The sequence below is a fragment of the Folsomia candida genome, unplaced genomic scaffold (assembly GCF_002217175.1).
Source record: "Folsomia candida strain VU population unplaced genomic scaffold, ASM221717v1 Fcan01_Sc025, whole genome shotgun sequence".
Classification (NCBI taxonomy): domain Eukaryota; kingdom Metazoa; phylum Arthropoda; class Collembola; order Entomobryomorpha; family Isotomidae; genus Folsomia; species Folsomia candida.
In genome coordinates this window covers 2,015,685-2,043,141 of record NW_019091217.1, presented here as the reverse complement: position 1 = coordinate 2,043,141, position 27,457 = coordinate 2,015,685, and the positions used below count along the sequence as shown (strand labels likewise).

The following is a 27,457-nucleotide window of genomic DNA, read 5'->3' as shown; positions in this document are numbered from 1 at the left end:
ACCTCTTCTTCTTCTTCTTGCATTGATCATAATTGCATTTGCTTTGGTGGTAACGTAAAGTGAAGGGGTTGACGTCGTCTAAAGCAGTATCTCAGTCACTACTAACCAACTTAGGAACATCCTTCTTCTTTTTCTCACCTCATGCGGCAGTGAGGCTGCTGTAGTCTCATTTCGCTCACTCCACTTTGCCTGGTTTAGTTGTTTTTAGTTACTCTCTGGCTGCTTGTGGGGAAGGACCCACGCCGACCTAAGAAGGACCACTTACTCACTAGCATCATGACCGAGTTCCCCACTTAATACTCCACTCTCACCTCAGTCCAAATTTTGTCGACCAATTTCCATCCATTTATCCAATCTGAACAGCAAACACGGATCTCTAAAAGGGCTCTAAATCATCATACTTTGAACACTTCTGGAGAAAGCTGGTCAAAAATAAATCCCAGTGCTTGAATCAGTTCCGTTCAGTGGAGTGAAGTGTTGCACGGAGAAAAGTGATTCTAAAGTGGACAGAAAGGGACGCTCCGTGAGCGAATTGTTCCCAATGTTGGTCTCGCCCCAACTTTCTTACTTTTTAGAGTGCGAGACAAGTTTTTAATCGGAAATATTTAGTCGAAAGTGGAAAAATGGAGCGAATCCAGCAATCCAGGTAAAGTCCTTATTCCTGAACCAAGTATTATAATTTGAGATTCTGTGGAGTAATTTTGCCCTAATTCTTGGGCCGACTATGAATCCATGTATATAAAAGTTGAGGATGTTATGAATTGTTGGCAGGGTTGGGAGCATTTCCTTCGTGCTTGTTTGTTGGTCACAGTCATTTCACTCTCAGTTTCCCCACGCATAAAATAATGACCATAATCATCATCACGTTATTGCTGCTCATCTTCTCAGCACAATAAACCACTAACTTACATATTGTCGTCTATGTAGTGCTGCTCCGTACTTTTGTTTTCTTATCTAAGTATGCCACACAATATTCATAAATATATTTGCACTTTTCTTTTATGTGTGTGTGTGCCGTAGCAGATTAAATGGGCTTACTTTTCCTCAGCGTTTTACTTTTTCCTCGATTGCCACCATTGCAATGTCCCACAATCAAAGGGGTAAAAATAATGACGACTTATGAGCTGAACTATGTATGTGCATGCATATTTATTTTATTTAGCGGTCTATCTCACCAATTCAGCATGCTCCTTCCGTCCGGCCTTCATTTCATACTCCATTTTCTCATCACAAGTCTCACATCCATTTGCCATCATCAGAAATGCAAATATCCAACTCTTGAATGAAATATGTAATCTGTGTAAGCAGAACATTTCGTTTAGTATGAGTTGAGACGGCATAATGCATTGGAGAGAGTAAGACATGGCGTGGGGGATGCACGATAGGCAACAAGTTTCATCTCAGAACGACAAAATTTCAGTTTTGTCTTCCCATTTTGTCGAGCACATATTAGGATTCGATTTCTGAATATCTGCATGAGTGCGCATACCTGCATAATTATTGGGATCAGTGGTGTGTACCTGTGTCAAATAGAAAAGTGCCAAATATTTAGTAGTCTTATGCACCAAACTCAGCTCGTCATTCATTAGCCATCCCACCCAACATCCGGAATGTTGTTGCATACACACACGTTTTTTTTCTACATAGATGTGCATATTTATCTTGCAACATTTCTCAATCTTCCTTCTCTGGCAGAGGTGACAATTTGCTTCTAGCCAAGAAAAAACAGAATGCAATATGCTGCATACGTACGTACGCACAACAAACACCATTACGTACAAAGGCATTCATTCTCCACTCACTCTCCACTAAAAAATACCAAACATGGGTTGGCTTCAATTATTATTTGGTTTGCAGGTGTTTTGGTCTCCTTCACTTGGTCAATGAGTAATTAGTGCGACTAAAAACATGTTTAAATTTCAATCAGGAGACATAAATTGTTGATTATGATGATGCAGCAAAGTGCACTCAGCCAATGTGCAGCGGCTGTTGGTGGACGCTCATTTTACATTATGCACACACACCTTTTGATTAATGATCAAAAGTCCTGTTTGAGCCGGTAATTTTGCTTCGAGTGTGAAATTCATCTGCGTTCTGTATGCAGATCCTCAAACTAACCAACCAACCAAATGACATGTTGATAACAAATAAAAATTGTAAAGTGCATGCAATTAACGGATTGTGCTTGTGATTTTGGGTTTACCGTAAAAATCACACTTCCCACAAAGCGCCACAAAAAACGAGCATCTTAATTGCACTGCTGCTGCTGCTGCTAGTGGACACTTTCATTTCATAAAGAAGTCGATATTTTTTCTCTTTGATTTTCGTGCCAGAGATTTTTTGGAGAGAAAGCTTAAACATGCAGATTACGCTGCCTTCTTAAATATTGGCTCGAGTAGAAGCTCGTTTTTTGTGTGGATGGGATTCAATTACACACCTTGCTCAACTCCTATTTAAGGAATCAATTTGCATGCACGCACCAGATTCCCATTATTTTACACTTTTATAAATATATATTTCATGCCTGGCCATTGGTTTTACACGCCACGTTGGGAGTCCCGTTTCTATCTCTGTGGTGAAGCTGAGGAGGATTTTTGTTGGGAGAATGCAGCTATTTGTCGTAGGACGAGGGGTGGTGGCGACGACGACGAAGGTGCATGCATATTTTGGTCCATTGCTTGGTAGTGGTAAATAAAGCACGCTAATAATATCGATATCAACGACGACCTGTGCTTAGGAGAGAGAGCAGACATAAGTGACCACACCCATGCAGTGGTACCTCACCCAATTCACTCAATCTTCCAAACATGGCTTGGAATTTGCCATGCCAGAGTAAAAATGCCCAACAACAAGCACCTCACTTATGACACACCATGCACAATGGGACGAAATATGTAGGAAGACCAAAAGTCAAGGGCTGATCCGTCTCACAGATTATGCAAAATAAATGATCTAGTTGTCGTAATTGTTACTTGTTGCAGTGCAGAGCTACCTGGTCGGTTGGCTAATATATTTAAGGCTGTAATTACTTGTGGAGTAAGAATGAGAGCCAAGCAGAAAAATCGTGTACTCCAGCCCCAAGCCCAAGATTGGTTTGCTTATTTGCATTCAGGAGTGAATAGGATATGCTCTGACTGACTGGATTTTTAACTGGATCACTCAGCATAATAAAACAACTCAACAAGTGGTTGCATGAAGAGCTGATTTAGAAGGTTCAGCCAGGGGGAAGACGAACAAAATTTAAATGGAGAATTATTCTTCTCTGATGACCATAGAAAAATGTGCTGCACTAGATATTTAGATCTGCAAAAGTGCATACGTACGTAATGTTTTGTGCAGGTGGAAATGTGAAATTGTTGTAAAAAATGGATGTGCCGTGGTGTTAATGTTCCTTGATGCATCTCATATATTGACTTGTCAATGGTGTATTGTACTTTTTGCACGGGTTGTGTGGTTTGATGGACAGATGAGCGAATCATCATGTCATAGTTTACAAGAACAAATCAAGGCAGACGGGGTAATTAGGAGGCAGGCAGGCAAACATCTACGTATTGTATGAAGACAATAAGAAGGGTGATCTGGATCATCTTGGCAAGACAATGGGGACTCCTCTTCCCACTGATTGCTGCACATGATGTCCGTGAGTTGTCATCCTCTGACAATTGGAGTCCATCCAATCCCATTTTTTCCATCGTCACAATTTCTACCACCAATAAAATGGAGGAAGTCGTGGTAGAGAGAGAGGTTACATTCTTGTCGAGATCTTTGCCCCGCTCTCTTGATTAACAACGTGTGCTGTCGAGTCAATTGTTGGATGAACGAGTGTGAGTGTGCCCACCTGGAAATTGGAGCAGAATGGCAGGTGGACGTGCATGGTGACGAACCAGACAGCTAAAAGTTGGCCATTGTTGTTGTGCTAATGAAGACAACAATGAGAGTGAAATATGGGTCACTGGGTAATCCAGCCCACTCTCCTCAGTCCAGACGTCAACCTACCAACTCATCTCCTTTCAGTTATGAGTAGTCAGGGACTTGACCACGCATTTCACTCTCGTTATGCCTCCACACTTGCGACACTCACATTCCAATCGGATGGGGAGCATACTGTATATGTTGACATACAGAGAGATAACACCCCTCTTGCTGACGACGAGGTTTAAGTGCAAGAGGTAGTTTCTCATACCACGGGATTACGCAATGACGACTGCTGCATGATTATACATAATTCCCACCTGCTGTGTTGCTGCAATAAACTGCATAAAGTTCTTGATAGCAATGCAACTCGACCACATATTCCAACAACTCGATCCTCTCCAAAGGACCAATTATTTCCCAAGTTTTTAGCCCTCTTTGCATTTGAGGTAGAGAGAAAAGGGAGGAAATATTTAAGTTGTGGTATACTATGTACGTGGACTGATCCGAGTGGTGGTGGTTATTATGAGATCGTAAATCTTTCGGCACTAATGGTCCTCATCCACACTCTTGAAGATATAATTTACATCAGAATTATGACGACCAATAATGGTGCAAAGTGCATGAGAGAGTTCCTGCTCGTGCTAATAATAATACCAACTAGATAATCTCTTAAACCCTCCAAAGTACGCATGTGACGCAACAATGCTATCAATTTTGCATTGCGTTTACGAGCCTCTTCCTCCTCGTGAAACCACACTCTCGTAAAATGAGCTTAATATTTCACACTCGAGACAGGTGTCAAATCTCAAAATATTATTTAAATCGTGCCACTTGATAATTTTAATGTGGATATTTTTCAAGCTACTCTGTGCGGTTTTACAGCTTGCATAAAAACGATGGCTAATAAAAATTGGACCAATTTCTTTATGAGTATTATATGCGACGGGGATTTAATACACATTTTGCACTACTTGCGTAATCACGATAAGAGAAGCATATATGCAAATTTGTTCTTCTTGGGGATGACGACCAACTATTTTCTATATTTCAATACGACGGTCGACCATTATTTTGACCTCTATCCGTCCACTTGGTTCGTTGATGCATGTCTTTGTCAATTGTAAATGTTTCTGCATGTTCTGATTGATTAGTGACGAATTTTAAATTAAATTGTCACTGTTGATGAACAACAAATCACGAGCAGGGGGAATAATTATGCACGTTTAATCTATTTCACCTCCAATGCCCATTCCTCACCCTCCTATTTAACCATACAAATCTTGGATTATTGTTATTTGCACGAGGGACACATTCACCACCACCAATCAACGCCATGAATCGCAGGGTTTTGTTACTGTTTGTTGGTTGTTTTGTCACTGCATTGTTGCTGAACGTACATTTTATGTGTGGATCGTGACATTGCGTTCCAAATGAGAAATCAAATTAAAGGGCCACGAGTAGTGGACGACGAGGACGATATGGGACGATGGTGATAATTCAGTACATAGGAATGTCCAATTAAAGGCCAGCTCCTCAGTCCATCGATCGAAGTGTAGCATTTTTTTCTCACGGGCAAACTGAGAGCGTGTACATATTTCAACCACATCGTCTTCTTGGTGAGTGTATAAACATAGATGAACCTGAATATGCATGCACAAATGCACACTGAATAAATAAAATAAATCATGATGTCGTCGTCGTTATTGAATTATTGAATCAATGTGAAGCTAAATGATCATCAAGTTTAACCCTTTCACTCTCCCATTATTATTATCTTTTATTGTGCGTGTCGATCTGTCTTCTGCCTCTTGTACCTCAAATTAAAATGGTCTAGGTCACCTGCAGCGGCGGGGGATGATGCTATTTGCAAAATACATTTATCGTTAATTTGGCTATTGCGTAATAACACAGTCAAAACTGCGAGATTAAAATGTGTCCACGTTGATTTGCAGGAGGAATGGATTTGCAACAATGGTGGTGGGAGTTTGGTCCCTCACCGCCGTCCTTCTAGTCACCCTCCTCGCCTCTCCCACCACTGCTCTCTCCCTCAACAGGGACACACCCACCCCCACCACAAACTCATCCTCATCGGGTAAGAGAATTCACATCTAGTAATCAAAATTCCTAGATTTATTACGACCTCATTTTCATTAGTTATTAGTGCAATTATGGGCACAAAAGGGAATTGAAATTGCGGTGGCACGGTGGCCTTTACATTTCTATCCAAGAAGCTAATTTCAGTCTTTGGAATCTCCTCGTCAGTTCTTAATTTGCAATTACGACTCCTTCCTTGAGCTGTTTAGTGGACCTGATCTGGTGCAATTCCCCTCCTCCAATTGTCAATCAATCAAACAGCTCTCTGATCCTATTACACCACGAATATAGCAGAGTACTACAACCTAACGACCAAAAAACCAGAATGTACATACAAACAATGCCTGATTCATTCCAAGTCGTCATTATCAAGGAGGAGGAGGGCAGACCGCATTATTTGTTCATCATCTCCTTTCATGGTCACAAACTTGCACTGTTGAATTCGACTCTAATTCAGATCCACTGCTGCTACTGCCACTACATAAAGGCTGCTTGGATGGATGTCGACTATATAAATGCAGTTGTCAGATTTAAGAAATTAGCAATTGTGTCACTGGCTGTGTATGAATCAACCGTCGTCGAATGGCTTCATTCCATTCATACGATTTTCCGTTCACGGTTCTGAATTGCATTCTTCTTCTGCTAATAATAAATTATTAGGTTTGGTTGTGTCGAGCTATAATGGTAATTAGAATTGCCATTATTGCCATTACTTAGATTGACATGGCAAGTCCTCTGTGTGCGTGGATATGTACGTGCATACATCAAAATATGTGTGCGTGTGCAAATCTTGTCATTATGATCCTCCTCCCACCCATCACAATAAGAAGTCATAATAATAACAACAAGCTTAATTTCTCATCTTCTTCATGAAGAAGGAGATATGTGGGTCATCCTAAATCTCTGCGAATCTTCTTCTTCACCGCCATCACCAGCACCTCCTCGACGAAATGAGATCCTTCGTGATGTGCTGTGCAAATTTGAATTTGGATGCGTTATAATACCTTGCAAATTATTATTTAGCATGCACGCATCATTCGGAGAGTTTGACGACACGGGTACTTGTATGGTGACCACAGTGAAGAACCGTGTCGTTGTCGTCGTGGTCAGAGGGACATAAACTCTTCCTTTGGTTTTGTTAGAGTCGTCACAGGAAATAAAAGTTATGATACAAAGCCACAAGACACACTGGTACCACTGACCACTGACTGTTGTTGCTAGTCAAATGACAGGACCATCATCATTTAATAATTACGGGAGGGGAAAGAGCAGAAGAGAGTGTGCAAGATGGGGGATATGCAAATGTGACTGCTTGTGGAAATTCCTACTAAATGAATACATAAAGAGAAACTTTTCAGGCTCTTTAGCAAGTCCTGATCAGTTGACCAATAAGTCGATCTGTTGTTGATCTCCTCGAATGGCTGTTCAACCAGTACGACGCCTCATCGTGGTGGTGGTTTGTGGCGATGATGATGATGATGGAGTACCATTGATGACCTTATAACCTGTTTACAACACCATTCTCGTCGCATAAAAAGTGCAACGATCGTCGTCGTCTTCTCCTCTTCGCACTACGTACGTGGTGCATTTCATCCATTACTCACTGCGAATCCCACTCAGCCTTTTTCTGCATCAAACTCTTTTACTCTGAGGATTGCAACTGCAACAACCGGATTTATTTAGTTTTAGGATTATGAAACGCCCAACCATGCATTCTGACATCCCGAGTTGGTTCATATTCAAGATCGACTTACTCCTTGATCGTGGGTAAGACATGCGAGGGGCGCACAATAACCTCACCTAGTTCGAAGTAAGTTGAGATGCAAATTCATTCTCCTGCACAATCTTCTTCTCGACACAACTCTTCTGCAGCAAAACTCTCAGTTGTTCTGAGATTGACACACTTTTTCTGCATTATGATAGCGCTGGCAAGAAGCATTTTGTTCCCCGTTAAGATGGTTAGAAAAAAATTAAGATGGTTGTTATCTCATCGTCATGATAAATATTAAAAATCAGAATAACATCTACTTGGCAGACTCTAGCTTCTTGGTGGTTGGTTGTACGTGGCAGCAGCTGTAAATATGTACGAGTGACAACAATGGGGCTGGTTATGTATGCTTTGAGTCATCCGTCTTGATTTCATCTGAGACCCGTTACACCTGCGCCAAGATTGATTATAGGATTATTGGTTGCTCTTCTCTTTCTTGAGCCCTAACGTCCCGTGGTTTATTTCTGACACGGTCCCCGTCTCATGCATATAAGAGTAATGATGGTGGTTTTGAAGTTGTGGTCTTAATTCAGCCCATTGTTATCATTTCGTCACCAGTCATTAGTGAAATGAGAGATTATAGGGAAGAAGAATGGGAGGATGGACGGATGATCCGCTCAAGTCTACGACGAAAGAAATAGGGCCTGATTCTACGACATATACATAATCCAATTTTTCGCAATCTATAGTTTTAAATCAGTAATTTAGTTTGCATCTTAATTATAATTACAATGTGCTTTGCAGGTGTGACAAAGGGAGGACGATGTCCCGATGCGAAGATGGACCAGCGTCTTTGTTCCGAGGGAGGCGATCAGTGCACTCACGATGCGCAGTGTTCAGGTAATCAAGATCTATAATTATATGCAGATGGCCAAATGTGGGCAGTTTTGCTAATCTTTCGAGGAGGAAGTAATCCTAATAAGTATCCAACTCTTAACTTTATCCCCTCAGGAGAGTCGCTCTGCTGTTCGACGGGATGTGGTCGCGTCTGTGTCATCCCAGTGTTCACAGGTACGTATGATAAGTAGCTATTGAGAAATGTCGCTGATTTATCTCACCAATTTATCACCAATCAAATGATGTGCACATATGTAAATGCACATTATGCAGAATGGGAAAGGAGGAAATATATGAAATAATGATGATAATTTGGGATAAGTGATCAAGTCATCTTCAAAATTGCTATTGTTTTGTCACACATTTCACTGAGCGCATGAGCTGTGCAGATATGTAGTTACGTTGTTGGAGGAACAATGACATTTAGCAAAGGGAACGAGTCATTGTCATCGCGCGTCGTGACTAATGATGCGTATCTGCAGTGTGGATGACACTTGACCCCCAATTGTTCCCCTCTCCTTCCCCCTCTTTCATCATACTCATGATGACGACGTTGATTGATAAGATGGCAGGGCAGGGGCTAGCAGTTAAGGCATTCCTCCAATTCAACAAGCCACATCTCGCCAAATTCTTGAGCTTATCATGATCAGTCATCCATGATCCTTAATACTTGATTATGTACGTTGCGTAACTCAAACGACCCACAGCACAGACCTCACGTATGTACTTATCCTCCTCCTTAATTCGTCTACTACTCATGTGCACATATGTACTACGTACGTAGTAAATACATAAGTGTGTGACGCAGTTAGTTGCTTGTTACATCGTGAGTGACACAAAGTGACAATTGGAGTACAAGTAAAAGTTTCGACTGCTTTTGTAGTGAGGACAATATGGGAGCGATCCATCCTTCCACCACGGCCTTTTCTCACTGCAACAATGAATGTGTCTCACCCAGTAATCTTGAGTAAAACCCTACCTTTCATAATATGCACAACATGTACACGTATCCATATTATACAGCCAAATCTAATGCGTATCAAGGATCGCAACAATCGGAGTTGCATCACAGAATCTCCTCTTGTCCCCACAATTAGTGTCGTCGTCAATTTCACATCCCTTTGTCATTCGATTTTCAAATTCGATGATCGCACACACAAATTGTTGATACAGACCCAGCAAAGTCGTGATTTTGGATTTTCCTATTTTTTATAGCTTTTATTATTATTAAATTGAGACGAGTGAAACGAGGAGTATTGAGTCAGTATTAAAATAAAGTGGTGACCATTCTCCTCATTTTGATGTGAATGGTACTAGTCTGCAGGGTTTAGGTGATTTTGTTAGTTCATCATCACTTCGTTGTCGTAACGCTTGTCGTGAATTTATTTTGCTGCTCATCAAGCTCGAATTGTCGTACGTTCTTGTTATGCGACTGTTGTTGTTGATTAGCTATTTGCAAAACCACGTCTAAATTTTTCCTTCATTCTCCAACTCTCCAACTCTGAATGGCCCACAATTGTACTCTTAATTGTGAATGGATTGAATAATGTTTATCCACACCGCGATCACGGTCACATAAATGCACACTTGTCGCAAATTGGGGATTGTTTGCTCCTTTGCCATGAGTGAGTTAGTTAGCGAGTTAATCTCCCTCTCTCTCCTATTAAGCAACAACAATGTGACTCTGTAATTCAGGAGTGGCGTTGTGGTGGAGGTGGATATGGACGAACATTACAGAATTACAGTGAAAGTTGGCATCATGCTCAGTGACGACGACGACGACGACGACGACGTGCATTCAGTAGAGTAAATAAATGCTCACTTGTTGCAGATTGCTGATGGTGGTAGCTACAAATAAGCGAAGCTATTGTTGTCGGCTGTAAATATTGACGATATGGTTTAGGTTGCTTTGCTTTGTTTGGGAGTTATCATCATCATCACATTTTTCTCTCCGCTAAACGGAATTGGCAATGTTGACTGCTAAACATGGGCAGTTAAAATTATGAAGTCGCAGCAGATGTGTGAGAACCAAATTGCACATGGATTACAAAATTTCGTCAGATTGTCATGTGCAACGGTGATGTCATCGATGCGTGTGTGTGCCAATAGGAAACAATTCGAATAAGCTGAAATATAGACACACTCCCCTCGACTCATTGGTTGGTTGCATGAAGTCACAAAAAATCAGGACGCGTAATTAACCGTCATAAATAAATGATGGGAATTGTTATCCCACAACGACGACGACTTCTGATCTCACTCCCGGTGCAGCTAAAAGTTTTATTCCCTCATCTTTATAAAAATATCGCCACCGTAAAATCTGCCCTGCTGCATATATTATTATAGGAATTCACTTGATGGTGGTTTACAAACCCTCGGATACCACATAAAAATGCAAGGCTCCCGTTATTACTGCTTCTTTTTTGCTCGTTATTTGTTCCCCTTCATCAGACTTATCCATCAAAGAATCGCAATGAAGCATTGGAAAAAATCGGTAGGGCAAAAATAAGTGCCACTCTTAACGGCACCTTCTTTTGCTTCATTCAACAGTGTCATCATCATCGTCAAAATCTATCTAATTCTCTTGAGTGGCGTGTCGTAGTTTGCAAAATTTTTGTACAATACTTAACAGCAAAGACCTCAAATATTGTTTTAAATCTTTCGAATTCTGCTTCCATAAAACTTTCAAACTCTGACTGAGATGATTCTGATTGTTTAATAATAATAATTGTGAGACTTATTTTTTGTGTTCCCTTTTCAAACTCGAGGCATTTATTGGAGTTGTTAGAGCTGTTATCATGAGAGGAGAGAATGGGGAGGATAAGAGGCTGAGTGCAGCAGAGAGTGGCACACAGCATGAGAGAGAATTCATCCTTTTCACATATCCACTTTTTGGTGAGTTAATGGGCTAATAATTTTAATAGCTGCTGCACTGCAACTGCAATTATCTAGCTGTACATATCTCACTCGAATAGTTTTCAAGAGATGCTGGTGGGAGCTCGTAAATAAATAACTAAGCTACAAAATGTGTAGTCGCTGCAAAGAAAAATAAAAAAACGGATAGGCAACTCTCCTGCTGTACACACGTACATACGTATCTCTGCATTATTATGGCATCCATTCATCAACCATAAGCGTTGTTATTTTATTATTATCATCAAGAACAAGAAAGTTGCTCTTGATACAATTTCATTTTCTGACAACTCTTGTTTTTTTCTGTCAGTATTGTAAAGTGTTGTTGATTGGTGGTAAGTAAGTTGGAAGTGAATGATTAAATGCATAATAAACAACAATAGAGGAAACAATAAATAGGAGGACCGTGGAGGTCCCTAAAAACTCAGCAGAGCGAAACTGCATAATATACACTTATCGTTATATAAGTAATAAAGTAGCTTTAATTTTCTAGGCGGATAAATAGAGAAATATAATAATTATCGCATTTTTTGACGACTTGTTTTTCTGGTGGTTTATTTAATCAGTATTGCTTAAATAAGTAATTAATGCGTTCAACTTATTATAACTGCATCTTGTTCAAAGGGCTCCTGTGCATAGCTCAGCGTACATACATACGTACGTACGTACATAAATACATACTTAATCCATATGTGCAAATCTTATTCGCGTGACTTTTAGAAAATAGAAGAAACACCATAATTTTATACGCACAAGAATTGGTCATTATGTACATGACTGACATGTGTCATCATCCGATCAGTCGGTTTTTTTTGTAAAAAAAGTTGCTGAATTATTGCCAAAAAGGAGAACGAATTCTACGTACGGTTGTGGTTGTGCATGGTAATGAGCCGTGTAGCAGGAGTTGCATGTGAGAAATATTTACCAAGCTTAAAGCCCGTAACAATTTTAAAGCATTTTGATAATGAATCTTTGCTTGATGAGGCAGCGGCGGTGATGCATCTCATCACCATCATCTTGCTCTACTCAAGAATCCACTTTTACTCTAAATATTAAACTGTCTAAAATTCCGACTGATTAATATCAATTAATGTCATAAGTAGATCCGTGCTTTTATATTTTTAGCAAAAGCGGTGGACCGATTGAGTTCAAGTTTTGCATGCATGCATGTTAGATGAAGTTGGGACTTAAATTTGAAGATGAGTAAAATCGGCCAAGTTGACCGGTGGGAGTCATGTAGTTGGGTGGGGGTATTATGCACCAAAATTTCAAAAGAGAAAGCTTGGGACACAAATGCTAACGGCTTGTAATAAAAGTTTCTGAAATGAAATTGGAGAAATTTCCAACCAAAAAGCGACGCTAGGGGATGAGCCATACCATATATACCACACCCATACTCGAACAATTCAAAATCCAACCTGAATTAATACCCCCGAAGCGGTCCTTGCCAAAACCAATTTTCTTAGCTTTTTCTCCCAGCGCAAGTTAGAGTTACAAACTTAATTTTCAGAGAGAATCTGCATAAGAATCTACATAAGATTTTGGTAAGACATGCTGCAGCCGCTTCAGTTTGGTCGGAAATCATGCCTTATACGTAGTACTTATCTTTGTACCTAAATAACTTTCTATTTTGCATATTTATTTTGGGCAAAAAACTTGAACAAAGTTTTGCACATGCTTAATATAATAAATTATTAGTATTGCGCAGAGATTGGGACAGATTTTGTCGTCGTTTTCTTGATCTCTTGTGAAGAAAGAGGCGAGGCGTTAGTTATCAGAAGTCGAGTCTTGATTAGAAAGGAAGGAACAAAGGAATGATGGGCATAATTTATTTAAGGGTTCGGTATCCTGGCTGGGAAACAATTAACGGCGGAAGTTACCGGTTCACTAAGCAGCACAGCCTCCTCCCTCCCACGCCATTGTCATGCACGCACCAGGTCTCCCATTCAGCCACAGAGGAGCAATGCGATGCTCAGCCATTGTCAATTGTACGCAGAGGAAGAACGTAATCTCACTTTGTCATCTTCAGATTGGCCTCCTCGGATACTGCACAGCCAAAAGCAGCCCCATTGAAATTCGTATATAGGTTTTCACACAAAACGGTGATAAACAAAACCAATGGAGGAGATGCCATAACCCATTCATCAATACATCAACGACTTACGAGAGCCCTCGCAATTCACCATTTCTGCCAAATTGTTGTTATCGAATCGCACGATTGAATTGGTCGACTTTTTTTGATAGCTTTTATTATTTCTTATCTATTTCTAGCTGGCTTGGCGTGCGTGCGGAATAAATGAGAAATAAAATGAGAAGGCTGATCATTTTCTCTTTCCATTGTTGTCCTACCTCTGCAGGGCCATTGTACAAGATTGTGCGCACTCTAAATTGTCCGCACTCACTCGCACTCAAGTATTTCTGCTTGGATTTATTCGTCTATTTATATTTATGATTTCGACTCGCTCGCTCTTCTTATTTTTATTTCTAAATGTAAATCAATTCAGATCGGCTTATAAAATCCTGAGTGCTCAGATGAGTTTGAAGAATCGGTTATAAAATGGGAGAATAAGGAAAATCCACTCAATCCAAACAATCGATGAATTAAAGTCACGATCACGACTCCCCAGCCGAACCACCACGCCATTGACGCCAGAAAACCATCCTGCTGCTGATGCTGCTCTTTCGAGGAATGACGACGACGACGATGATTTCTCTATTCTCCCATTTTTTTAGTGCACACAAAATGCATTCATCATCAATCATCCAGATCCTTATTAAAAATTCTGATTGCGAGAGATTGGGATTTGTATGGGAAAAATTACCATTCTTTTTCACTTTTTAAATTTTGGGGTTTCAAAAATGAAATTTTATGTAAAGGAAATGTTAGCTAATGAATGTCATCGTCATTCATTTTATGGCGAATTCTTTTTAGATGAAATAAATTTTGCAATAATAATTGTGTCACTCCACACACATGCAGACACCATTTCACTCACTCTGAAATGAAAACAAGACGAGATGTTTGGATTTCAAAACTTTGGTGCTATTGAGGAGATTTTCCTTGGGGAGGACGTGACATTGCTATCGCCGAGGAACCGATAAGAAACAGATTTGCTTAGCACTAATGGAATGCGACAAAAAATGTACAGTTCGCGGCATAATAGCGTCCACTTGATTATAAACAGAGTCATTATATCGAAAAAGTATTATGCAAAATTAGCTTCAATTTCTCAACCGAATAAACTCAGCATTTAAAAAATAATTCATAAAGCTGTTGACATCCCTTGTTTGTGCTGCATCGTTTCCAACAACGTCATGACGAGGAGATGAAGGTCCACTCATAATCAGCTTATCTCGTCAAGTCGGTCGGGGAGTCGTTTTTGCAGCTCAAAAAGGAAAAACGTTTCGCTCTGCTAAATTTTGTACTCGAGAGTTGTGCATGAGTAAATTTTCTGTCTTAATATTATGATTATTATTATGAAGAACGTGCCAGCAACATTTATTTACTTTTATGCAGTGCAACAATGCCTGTGCAGGCGTGTATGTACGCGTTTCCACCACTTTGCACATTCTTACTCGGTTTTAGATGGTGCAAAATGAGTTGTTATACCGTCAAGTGGTTTGGCATGGCGTTGATGAAGGCGTTGGTCTTTAGTGTGCATATGTACGAGGGAACTGATTCCGATATGCACGCGCAGCCCTTTTTACGCTGACTGACTTACTCGCTAACGACTGCTGACATTGGCATTGGATTTGAAACTTTACGTAAATTAATTACACATTTTTTCCCATTTGCGTGAAACTGTAAAAGCATGACGCATGATTACTTGCTCGAATAATACGAGTAATAGTGCAGCCTATCACATTATTGTAATCCATACGGATCCATCGATTGCTTAGTCATGGCCCTATTTCAAGGCTGACAAAAATGTAATAAAACTGGCTTTCTGTTTGTGCAGCATGTGAGCAGGTTCGAAGTTTTGCGGAGCGTCGAGCACGTTCCTTGGAACCGGAGGACGCTGCGTCTGTGCCGCTGCCGGATTGTGACCCTGAGACGGGCAAATTCCAAGAAGTGCAGTGTTCTGCTGCAAAGGGCGGCTGTTTCTGCGTCGACTCTCAAGGTTTCGAACTCCCCGGCACGAGGGCAGCCACACGGGAACAAGTCAACTGCTCACGTATGTATATACGCCCTCATATGGAGATAACTCATTGGCATTGGATAGTGTTCTATTAAAATAACACTAGCATTTATTTGCTGTTGTGTAGGGCGTAACCCAAAATGCGAGGGACCTACTTGTCGCATGCTCTGTCCTCACGGGTTTGCTCTGGATTCAGACGGTTGCGAGACGTGCGAATGTCTCAATTTTTGCTCGAAGGTGAAATGCCCTTCTGGAGAGGAGTGTGAGGTCGTGGAGCCTCCTTGCTCGACGTCACCATGTCCTCCCGTACCCTCGTGCAAACAACCCCGCTCACTCGACTCCTTGTGTCCCTTTGGTGCCCCGCTCACCATCCCAGAACTCGGCTCCCCCTTCCTCTGTGGGTCCGGCCCGTCGGGTCCCCCATGCCCCGCAGCATTCCAATGCAACGTGGGGGCCGGAAATGACTATGGTGTCTGCTGTGCGGCCAACAAGAATTTTGATAAGCCAGGAACTTGTCCCGTCGTGGGAGTTACGCTGGACAACAAGGACGACCAGGAGGAGGCGGACAAAGCCTGCCCCGCCGGATGTCGGCATGATCTCGACTGCCCAGATTTTGACAAATGCTGTTTCACGCAGGGTTGTGGGAAGCAGTGCTCAAAACCGGCAAATACCACGGGTAACACCACGCTCCACTTTTTTTTACAACTGATCAACTAACTTTGAATTTAGATTGTGTTTTTTAACGTCTTCTTTGTGAAATATTTCAGCCTGCCTTCAACAGAAGCACATTGCAGAACTTTTGTCGGGGAGGGAGCTAGAGGGGAAGGGATACATCCCGCAGTGTGACGAAAGTGGGACCTTTCTTCCCAAGCAGTGCAGTCGGTAGGATGATAAAATGCATTATTTTAGAGACTCATGCATTCTGATAATTTTCTCGCTGAGAATAACTATCAATTAATAAACTCAATTATTTAGGAATGGGAAGGTTTGCTGGTGCGTGGGGCCAGACGGGAAGAATTTCGCCCAGTCGCTCGGCTCTGCGGAAAGCGTGAACTGTTCCACCCTCTCGACCACCACGTCCAGACACCGAGGTGAGCGATTTGAGTGGACATGCAATGCATATGTAAGAAGGGTTTCTAATAAATCGATTTGTTGTGCAGCAGGGGCTCCTCGTTCGGACGACTCCTCGTATGTGACCTCAGCCTGCGACCCCATCATCTGCCCACCCAATCTCAGCTGCGAGTATGGCTTCAAGACGGACCGCAACTCGTGCCCCACGTGCGACTGCATGGAAAGTCCCTGCGCCCACCTCCGATGCCCCTCAGGCTCAGGCTGCGTCCTCGTCAAGAGTGAGCGTGGAGGGGAAGCGCTGGAACCGACGTGCTTATCCGACTCCCTTTTCGTCAACCCTTGCCCTCTCGGCTCCCCACTGACTTATGCCCAGTCTGCCCAGGTCGTTGCCTGTTCGCAGTCTGCCCCCACATGCCCCTCCTCCCACATCTGCGTCCTCGTCGCACCCAATAAAGCCGGCCTATGTTGTCCCAACAGTCCTCGTCTAGGTATGCAGTCCTTATAAGTATATTGTAGGATCAGCCAATTAGAAAGTGAGGAAGGAGTAGCCAACCGTCGGATCGGTTTGCAGTTAAAACTGCAGTTAAAATATGTACTTAATCCGCCAGTTAATTTCTCATCAAGTTTACGACTAGTTATTTTACGACTAGAAAATTCAAGTTATGCAGAGTCGAGAACTGAAAGAGTCGTAAAAAATAATATTTTGCATTAAGGTATATAATCTTCACAGCATATCCACGTGCATACTTTTGTAAATTTCAAAAGATAAAAAGTTTCTGCTACAAATCTAATTTGTTTTTAGCAGTAAAAATGCATTTCACCATTTCACGTCTACATACATGTCACCTGCATTTATAGAACCCACGAAGCCTGGAATGTGTCCTTTCCTGGCGCCCACGCTCTGCAGCGGATCCACAACTTCCACCGCGAACAACAGCTTGGAGCTTGTTCAGAGTCACAAAAAGTGCGGGTCAGACAGCGACTGCAACACGTCGATGAAATGTTGTGCGGCTGGAGACTGCACGGTTTGCGCGGACCCACTGCTCCACCAAGACATTCCTCACACCAAGAGCAACACCCCAAGCAGTGAGTTTTTCCTCTCTTTGTCCATGCGTGTGGCTGGCGTTTACTGATTTATGATATGATGTTTACTATAGTGTGTCAATATCTTCGTGACGTGGATACTCACACCCCACTTTTGGGCAAGTTTAGAATGGCCAAGAGCAAACCACAGTGCAAGGTATTATTATTTATGTACGTCTTGCTATGCCAAATATGAGAAATTATGACCATTTGTCTAACTTTTTCCTAGGAAAATGGCGAGTTTTCTGAAATCCAGTGTGACCAGGATCACTGCGCCTGCGTGGATGAACACGGTGCTGAGATTCCGGGCACAATGTACTAATCCTAATAGTCAATAATAATAAGCTTTGAGTTTATACATGTGTCTAATAATATCTGCGTCATATTATTTGTCGCCAAGGATGGACAAACTGAGCCACAACCTGACGACGAAGGCCTGCCTCGCCGCACGCCATAATCCAAAGTGTCTGGAAATGAACTGTCGTCTGGAGTGCGACTACGGCTACGAGAGGGTCGACACCTGCAAAATCTGCGAGTGCAAAAACCCATGCCTATCCAAACACAATTGTGGCGAGGATGACCAGTGCGAAATGGTGGACATTGATTGTGTGGAGGACCACTGCCCCCCACTTCCTTTTTGTGAGTGGAAACAGTAATCTCCAGAATTTACATTTGTTCTTTACCTACACAATAAATCTTATCGTGCCATTTTATCTCGTCACGTGTAAAGGCGTCCCGAAAGTGTTGGCTGCCCTGGCAAATGGGGAAGCGCTATCTCCTGGTGGTGGGAACGCGGTCGTGTCCCCATGTCCCGGAGGACGGGCTCCATTCCGTTCTTCCGACTCGAATGACTCGGCTCTGAGCTGTTCCCCACGGGCGAGGATGTTACAATGTCCGGACGGCCAATGTCCCTCCTCTCACATCTGCGTCCTCGTTGCACCCAAAAAACTAGGTATGCACTTATCTATCCTACGATTACTCAATTAGAAACGGAGTCATTATTTATTTCAATTTATTTGTATGCTTTAATTTATGTATGTCTAATGATTGAACACAAAAAAAATGATAATTTCAAGAAATTATGTCATTTCATCCTCTTCACCGGCGAGTTGGTGGCGTTTGAGAGGGGTACACGGTCAGAATTCCTCTTTTCAGAATTTGCACGCAGCAACAAAGCTCGTTCTCGTTTCACCACCGTCAACTAATTAATCAAATACAGTTCAACGATTACAACGAATACAATACGAATTACTAATTTTAGAGTTGAAAATAAGGAGAGTTGACTTACCTTTTTTTTGTCTCGTTGTGACTAAGTTTCTCATCCTCCAACTCCTTGAGCAATTTTTCTTCACGCAGCGAGGCCTGATACAGCTCTTCCTCCAATTTGCAAATTCTGGAGGTCCCTTCTTCAATCTTTGCCCTGAGAATAGGGTCGCCCAGTGGTCGATCTCCTTCCTCTGTTTCGTCTATGAAGACTAGTTCACGTTCCCCAATAATCAAAGAGTTCTTCAACTCTTCCACAGCTTTGATGATGATGGCGAGTTCATCTTCTTCAAAATACGTGAGAGCTTCTGGGGGCATAAACGTGTCCACGCACACTTTTTGAAGAATGTTGCGAACTGTCCACTTCCCGTTGGAACTACACAAAGATCCTTGAAAAGGGTGGATGGGGACGACTCTTGTTTTTTCACAAACAACCTCATAACCTTCTGGGAGGAGGACCCTCGACGAGCAAGCCTTCTTCAGCATGGTGGTGTTGTTACGCCCGGCACTCTTCATGTCATTTTTGTTTTTCTGGGCGGCAAGAACCTCGTCTCCATACGTAGTTTTACTTATACTCAGACCGATCGTGTTGTCCTTCATCCAAATTTTGATTATCATCTTGTGTAAGCCGCCATTACTCTCTGCAACCAACCAACAATAAAAACGAGGTAAATATATATGGAACCGTATGCATTTTATAAAGGTAGTTTACCATAGTAGTCTTGAGGTCTGAATTCTCTCGGAACAATTTTGCAACCATCACGTTCTGCGTAAACTTGTGTGGGAATGGCGACGTGTCCTCTCCTTGTATGAGTTTGCATGGACATCTGATTACACGCCACGAATCTGCAAGTTATGCACGTCGACACCAATTCACCATCAATAGTCTGTACTTCGAAATTGTCGTACGACTTTTGCCGCCTAATCATTGTTTCTACATAACACAAAAATGTAGATAAAGATTATTGTAGTAATTTATAAATTAGAAAAACATTAACTAAACATTACTTTTAATCTGGCTGGATCCGGGATGTTGTGCCCTCATGTGCCGAAGGAGATCACCATTTCTAAAGTTATTCAAAGAATGGTTAGGTTAATCAAACAGTCAATAATACGAAATTACATGAACAATGAGAGACAAACCTTTTACACTTTACCCCACAAAGTACACACGCAAAATTTCTCTCATCGGAATGGGTCAACTGATGACTTGTCAGATTACTCTCTGTGATAAACGTTTTGCTGCAGTTGCCACAAACGAATTCTTCAAATTCGAATTCAAGTGTCTTTTTCGATGAATGTCAAGTAGATATAGAGACACAAAACGTTCGTCGCACATTTCGCACTCGTACTTATTTTTTATTTTTGCCACTTCGAATGCTTCAGCTCCTTTCACTCTTTTTCGCAGCTTCCTGATAATTGGTGCCATGTCGAACTTTTAAGTTATGCTAATTTTACTAAGTTATTCACGGTCAGAGTGTGGGCGGTGAGAAGAATTTGTTTACTTTTACGAGTGGTAGTGGAATTAATTCACAGCGGAGTGAGTGAGTGAGATCAGTATTTGCACGCAGCAACAAAGCTCACTGATCTCAGCAAAATCTCAGTCTCAGATCTCAGTCTCACTCACTCCGCTGTGAATTAATTCCACTACCACTCGTAAAAGTAAACAAATTCTCTCACCGCCCACACAAGAACCACTCTTGCTCACAGGTAAAAATTACAAGGACGACGATAGTAGTCGTCCGGACGACTACTTTTGCGCCGAGGTTGCTCTCGATTCCGGAATTTGTTGTCCCATCTTGGAGGACGGTTTGCAGGATGACGACGAGGAGGACGACTCGTACCTCTTGCCTGTTGAGAACAGGGCCTCGTCTTCCTCGGATGGCTCGCACCACAACAACCTGCTCGAGCTCCTCTTTGGCGAGTCCGCTCATGCAATGAGTCATCAGCACGCGAAACCCGGTCAGTGTCCTTACCTCCTCCCATTCCATCCCGTCGATGGGTGTGGCGAGTCCGAGTGCGAGACGGATTCTCATTGCGGAGGAGGGTCGAAAAAATGCTGTCTCAATTCTTGCGGGGGGACTCAATGTGTAGAACCACTCTTGCTCACAGGTGAAAATTACTATGGACGATAAGCTCTTTTGTACACTAATCCTTTAAGATATCTTCATTTTACTCGCAGCCTGCCAACATCAGAGGGAGATTTTGGAGCACAAGGCGCGTGAATCTGGAATGCCGACGAGACGCGTCTTCATTCCCGAGTGTGACTCCAACGGCCAATACGTTCGAATCCAGTCCTTTTCCGGGCTGAATTGGTGCGTAGACTCGGCCGGAGAAGAGATTCAAGGGACGCGAGTGAAATCTCCCAATTTGCCAAACTGCCAGAGTAAAAACACAAACATACATACGTCACATTGTATGCAAGCATTAATATAAATTATCTTAACTCTTGAAATTGTATTCTTCAGAACCATCTCAGTGTCCACAGAAGCGCTGTTCTCTCCAGTGCGAGTTTGGCCTCAATCTAGACTCTGCAGGCTGCCCTCTTTGCGACTGTAAACCATCTCCATGTGACCAGGTGGTTTGTTCTTCAGGTGAGGAGTGTCGCATGGTGCAGCTGAACTGTATCTCCGAACCATGTCCACCAGCCCCACTCTGCCTCCCACGCCTCGACAATCCTTGCCCATTCGGAAGTCCCCTCGCGTTCGAGGAAAGCGGAGAATGGGTGTCCTGCCGAAGCGGTGGTCGTGGCTGCCCCTCGTCCCACAAATGTAACATTTCACCCTTTGGAGAATATGCCGTCTGTTGTCCCAAACCAAGTGAGTTCCAATCCCTCTTCTACTTACAAACGTAAATTCATTGCCACAAAAGTCCTGCTAACTGAATGAATCCGCTATTTTAGAGGAAGTCTGTTTCGAACCAGTGGACGAGGGTGGGTGCAAATCTCCTTCGGCCGCCCAACGTATGACCACGACGACGAGATGGTTCTTCAACACTTCCTCCAACGAATGTCAACCATTCCCATTTTTCGGCTGTGGGGGAAACAACAACCAGTTCAACTCGAAGGCAGAATGCCTCTCCGTTTGCCCAGCTCTCAGCCATTGCGAGCGAATGCGGGGCAAGAATGCAGAGCTGGTAGGCAAATATGGTCACATGAGCTACATCCCAAAATGCGACTCCCGCAGTGGAGACTGGGAGCCGGTCCAGTGTCTTGAAGAGGTCGGGATGTGTTGGTGCGTGGACAAGAAGAAGGGGGAGCCCTTAAAGGGAAGCATGACCAGTGGCGTCCCCAACTGCCAGCCACGAAGGGGAAGGGCCATGAAGTCCACACCAGAATCTTCCTTCCCACCACAGAACCAAATGGGTACGAGATCATTTATGAACCCGAGGCGATAATTGAAATTATTCATTGATTAAATGACCAATGAATAATTGTTTCCAAAATTATTTAGTGTGTGAGGCAGGCGTGACCGTACACAAATGTCCCAAGTCGACTTGTTCGTCGAAAATCTGCTTCGCATATCCAGACGCCCTTTGCATGGTAAATCCATGTGGAGGCTGCACCCCAAAATGGGTCTCTCCAAGCACGGGTCAAGAGCTCGACTGCTCCAGCGGACTTGGAAGTTGTCACCGAGAGATGAACTTGGTGATGAACTCGCAGGCTTGGATTAACCAGGGCTACTCTTTCGGAATGGCCGTCCCTCCGCCGCCATCACAAGAGGACGAGGAGGATGCCATGATGATGATGATGAACCCATTCGGATCCCTCAGTGAATTGCTACACCGTGGTGATGGTGGTAGTGGGATGGCGACAGAAGGAAACAGACTGGAGGCATCGAGAAGCATGAGGACCGGCCCCATCTTTACGGCCTCTTTGGGCAACGGTATGATGGGGATCATGTCCAGTAGCGTCACGTTCGTTGGAGATTCCTCTTCTTCCGAAGAGGACGGAGGACACACGCAGACAATAAAGAAGACTAAGAATCCAATGGTCCGTGCACCCCATTCATCCCCCGTGAAGAGCATCGCGGACATTTTGGCGGACCTGATGACGAGTGGGAGCAGTCACGGCACGGTTCCAGGCTACCTCTCCGACGATCTCGTTGACCTCATGCCATCCTCATCTTCCGCACCAAGGGGACGACCAAGCAAAGGACGAGAAGAGGATGAAGAAGAGTTTGCATTTTTGAGGAGAAGCAGGGTTCGCAGAGGTGAGGCGACTAATAAAAAAAGTCACAAATTCCTGCAGACACATTTCCTTTAATGTTTTGTCTCTCAGATCTGGAAGAGCAAGAGTTTGAGGATTCACTCGCCATGGAGTCGTCGTCCCATGGATTCTCGTCCGAAGAAAATGGGCCAATGAGCAGCCGGAGGGAAATTCTGGTGTCCATCCTGCCACATCCTAGCAACAGCATCTCCGCCACAAATGGACTTCGTGGGGGAACCTGCCCCCCACCATCTCCGTTCGCCCTTCTTGCCCTCCTATCCGGGTCGTGTGGGGACGAGTGTGATGCTGACCAGGACTGTCCAACTGGACTCAAGTGCTGTTTAGGAGGCTGTGGGCTGAGGTGCATTCCGATCACCAGCAATGAACGGTCTCCATTGCCCAGTCTCGTCAATCCCGTTTGTAAGTGACAATTAACCACTTTTAGCTCTATCTATCTAAAATATGTTCCTAAGTTAAAAACTATCGTGCTGTTCAGATGAAGCGGTTGAGGTTGAGCCACCATCCATGGTGGTGTCTCTCCCAGAGTGTGGTCAGAAGAATGGGACCTACTCGCCAGTCCAGTCTCAAGGAGAGCTTTCCTGGTGCGTCTCGCCCGACGGAACCCCCGTCCCAGAGACGCTCACTCGTGGCAAGGTCATCTGCTCCACTAACGGTAATCTAGGCGGCTTCTACATACATCTAAAACCTTTCTCGTGTCCAAACTTGGGATTAGTGCATGCTCACAAATGCCATTTTTAAGCGTGAAAGCTAAGAGGGGAAGAAAGGAATTACATATTAAACTAATTATACAATTACTTGATGTGTGTGCTGTTGTAGGTACGTTGCTCCAACGGTGGATGAAGGGTCCGGTTTGTCCTGACCCACACCAAACCCCGACCGTGTGCAAGGACACGTGCCTCCACGCCTCCTGCTCACTCCACCCCGACGCTGTGTGTGTTATGGACGTTTGTGACTCGTGCAGCCCTTCATTCTACAAGTATGGCCTAAATGCACAGCTTTTTATTATCTCTTCACAAGGGGATATTATTCTTCAAGCTACATCGGTTTAATTTATTTTTCGGTACCAGTCACTAAGCTAAACCGATGTAGCGTCAACAAATGTTCCATTGCGAGAACAGTTGGGTCATTGTCATTCATTTCTTAAAATTGTCACTTTTCTCTTCTCCAATGTAGGCCCAGTGGGGAAAAGGTACGGTGTGAGCCGGCCTGTGCGCAGCCTGCATTCGACCCCGGTCTCTGCCGCGCGTCCATTCCGCGCTTCTCCTTCAATTCCACCTCTGCCACGTGTGAACCATTCATTTACGGCGGCTGTGGGGGAAACTCGAATAATTTTGTGACCCTCGAAGACTGTTCCTCCCAATGCGTGGGAGGAGGAGGAGGAGGAAACGACATTTGTAACCTCCCGCTAAAACCCGGCCCATGTCGCGCTTCAATGCTCCGCTTTCACTTCAACCCCACCACCCAGTCATGCACTCCATTCGATTACGGGGGTTGTGGTGGGAACGCCAACAATTTCATGAGCCGAGAACAATGCGAGTCTCGTTGTCCGGACGTCGTCATCTGCCCAAAATTTGAGCAAATTGAGCAAGAGCTGGAAACAGGGGTACTGAAGACCTGTAGTCGGACGGAAGCCTGTCGCAACGTGACCTGTCCTGGCCACGACCTAGACGACTTCCTCTGCACGGTCGATCCCTGCTCCTGCACCGCCAGTCTGACCGACTTTCACGGCAACAAGGTCAACTGCGAAGACTTATTAAGTCCCACGATGATGAAAACAGCGTCATCAGGTGACGACGCTGATGTGATTGAAATAGCCCCTTCAGAATCCTTCTTTACTGGCCAATTTCTCAAACTTCGTCCCGGAATCAGCCTTCCCACCCACACCCGATGCGAACTCATCCAAATGCGTGAGCCTAGCGGAACAGGGCCCCACTGTGACAGCGTAACTGGGAAATTTACTCCCCGTCAATGCCCACCATCTGACTCTGACTTCCCTTGTTTCTGCGTGGACGAGGCTGGGAAGTTGATGGAGGGAGTGGATGCAACCACATCCTGCGAGACCACTCTCATTGCGCAGATCAACGTGTCTCTTTCCCTGCCTGGAGGGGAGGACGTTCCACCAGTCCAACTGGGCGTCGAGTTGCAACAACTCCTCCAAGTTTTGGGTGCAGAACTGGGTGAGAAGAAGGTGGAGGTCGAAGTCCTGCCTGACCGGACACAGCTAAATTTCCGACTCGTTGGAACCAACGGAGTGGACGTCTCCTTCTGGCTCGAGTCCCTCATCATCGCCAACGCCATTGGAGTTGAAGACGCCAAGGGAGTATTTCACCCGGCAGATTTTGCCACCTCTACATTCACACACGAACGCCTAGTCAACCAGGCTGCGGCACAACAACCAGAACTCGTCGTAGAAGTCAGTACTAGCACCACCAGTACGAGTACGACGACTACGGAGGAGCCAGACTCGGCCAACGAGATTGACGATGACGTGGACGTGATAGCGGCTCAGCGGCTGCTCGAGAGTGAGGATAACACTGTGGGAATCATGCTCACCCTGGTGGCTGCCCTCACAGCATGTCTCATCCTCCTCGGGCTATTCCTCGCCGCCGGAGGGAATAAGAAGCGGGTGGGGAGCGAAGGGGGTGGCGTCCTGTGGCACAAAAAGGCCTTTGGTGGGCTCGGTGCGTTCTCCTCAGGTCTCTACGAAGTGGAGGAGCGAGAGAAAAGAAAGATGAAGGGGACGACGACGACGACGCTGAGCTGGAGGGACGCAGTCACCATTCCCACCTTCAAAGTTACACCCACAACCAAGAGCAGCAAAACGTAATAGTCATGCATACACCTCACCTCATAAACATTCATATTATTTGTATGGAAATGTGCACCAGAATTAGTAGAGTTTAGTTGTTGAAGCGGCGCAGTAGTAACGAGTGCTACGTTTTGTTATTATTATACATTTATAGTTTACGTAATGATAATGCTACGATAGGAGTAATGATAAGACGACGTCCTCATCGTTCCCCCTCCACACACGGCAGAAGCGTACACACGTACACATAGATTTTATATCCAACCATCAAAACCATCCTTGAACTCCAGCAGATGAACAACAACCTTGGGGATGAAATTAGCAACCAACACTGCCACATTTATCTATTTCGCATTGAAGAGGAGCTATAATTAGAAGAATGGATCTAACTTTGTAATGTGCAAATCATGCTGGAATGAGATGGCACTTTTTATCACCAAACTTTAAGCTCCTGCCCGTCATAAATATGTAATATCAGCAGACTCCTCACTTCAACTCGATGCGTATTCATTTTTATGGTGCCCTCACCATCGGCGCTGATGGTGGTGGTGGTGGTGGCGGTGGCGAGAGGAAGGTCATCGTGACCAATACTCCAGACGACGAAATGCTGTCACACGGAACCAAAATCTTTGTGGCGTGGCTATTTTGGTCACCTTTTGGCGTCGCTCATCTCGGATGAATGGGATCAAACTGTGGCTAATGAAATACTCACCTCACAACCATGCATACATACATAAACCATAATCCACCAGATCTACACTCCGCCTATAAATAATGAGAATATATATTTAAGAATTTAAAAGCTAATCCTATTTCCAGAGTATTTTTGTACTGATCTAGTTTGATACGCACTCCGCATGGCCCTAGAAATACTTGTGCTGTGGCAATCCTACTCCTTATGTAACAAGAGGCGAGAGAGAAATTAGTATTGTATTGTAATGAGATACACATGCGAGATGAGTGATTATTAATTAGCAACTCGGTGGTAAACAATTCCAACTACATGATGGAAGAAGAAGGAATATTAAGTAATGGTAAATGTGAACTTTGAATCTTTGTGCGCCCTGTTGAATAATAATAAAGACATCAATCTTGAAATATCATCCACTTGATCACATGTCCACTTTTCCTTGGTCCATCAAACTACTTATCATAAAACTATTTGCAAGTTTGAAATCATGCCAGCCTGCGAGTGAAGGCGGTCGTTGGTGGATGAAGAGGATCGGGAGTACGGACTTTAATTTCTTCCAATTTCTCAGTGCGACCATGGTGCGACCCTTTTGAGGTGGAGTTTTAGTGCATACGAATCTATCATGTAGCATGTCTGCCTGTTGCAT

General features: G+C 43.7%; 2 protein-coding genes across 3 annotated transcripts; one reads left to right on the top strand and one right to left on the bottom strand.

Annotated features, from left to right (window-relative positions):
• The first annotated feature begins 24 nt into the window (after positions 1–24).
• LOC110859170 lies at positions 25–27,223 on the top strand. Of its 2 annotated transcripts, none has more exons than XM_022108044.2 (23): positions 25–646; positions 5,868–6,007; positions 8,522–8,617; positions 8,729–8,788; positions 15,487–15,702; positions 15,794–16,342; positions 16,434–16,548; positions 16,642–16,757; positions 16,830–17,225; positions 17,596–17,823; positions 17,895–17,977; positions 18,050–18,135; positions 18,221–18,459; positions 18,551–18,772; positions 20,794–21,195; positions 21,266–21,469; positions 21,552–21,902; positions 21,986–22,447; positions 22,536–23,294; positions 23,363–23,710; positions 23,787–23,963; positions 24,128–24,287; positions 24,485–27,223. In XM_022108044.2, the coding sequence occupies exons 1-23, from the start codon at positions 624–626 to the stop codon at positions 26,136–26,138; spliced, it is 7,086 nt and encodes a 2,361-aa protein (XP_021963736.1). In that variant the 5' UTR covers positions 25–623; the 3' UTR covers positions 26,139–27,223. The 2 variants fall into 2 exon arrangements, with proteins under 2 accessions (XP_021963736.1, XP_021963735.1); XM_022108043.2 differs by having other exon boundaries at positions 26–646; positions 16,827–17,225.
• Positions 18,816–20,524, bottom strand: LOC110859171. The gene is made up of 5 exons (XM_022108046.2): positions 20,227–20,524; positions 20,092–20,150; positions 19,796–20,017; positions 19,109–19,724; positions 18,816–19,021 (listed from the first exon to the last, which is right to left on the bottom strand). The coding sequence occupies exons 2-5, from the start codon at positions 20,126–20,128 to the stop codon at positions 19,018–19,020; spliced, it is 879 nt and encodes a 292-aa protein (XP_021963738.2). The 5' UTR covers positions 20,129–20,150; positions 20,227–20,524; the 3' UTR covers positions 18,816–19,017.
• Positions 27,224–27,457: the final 234 nt, after the last annotated feature.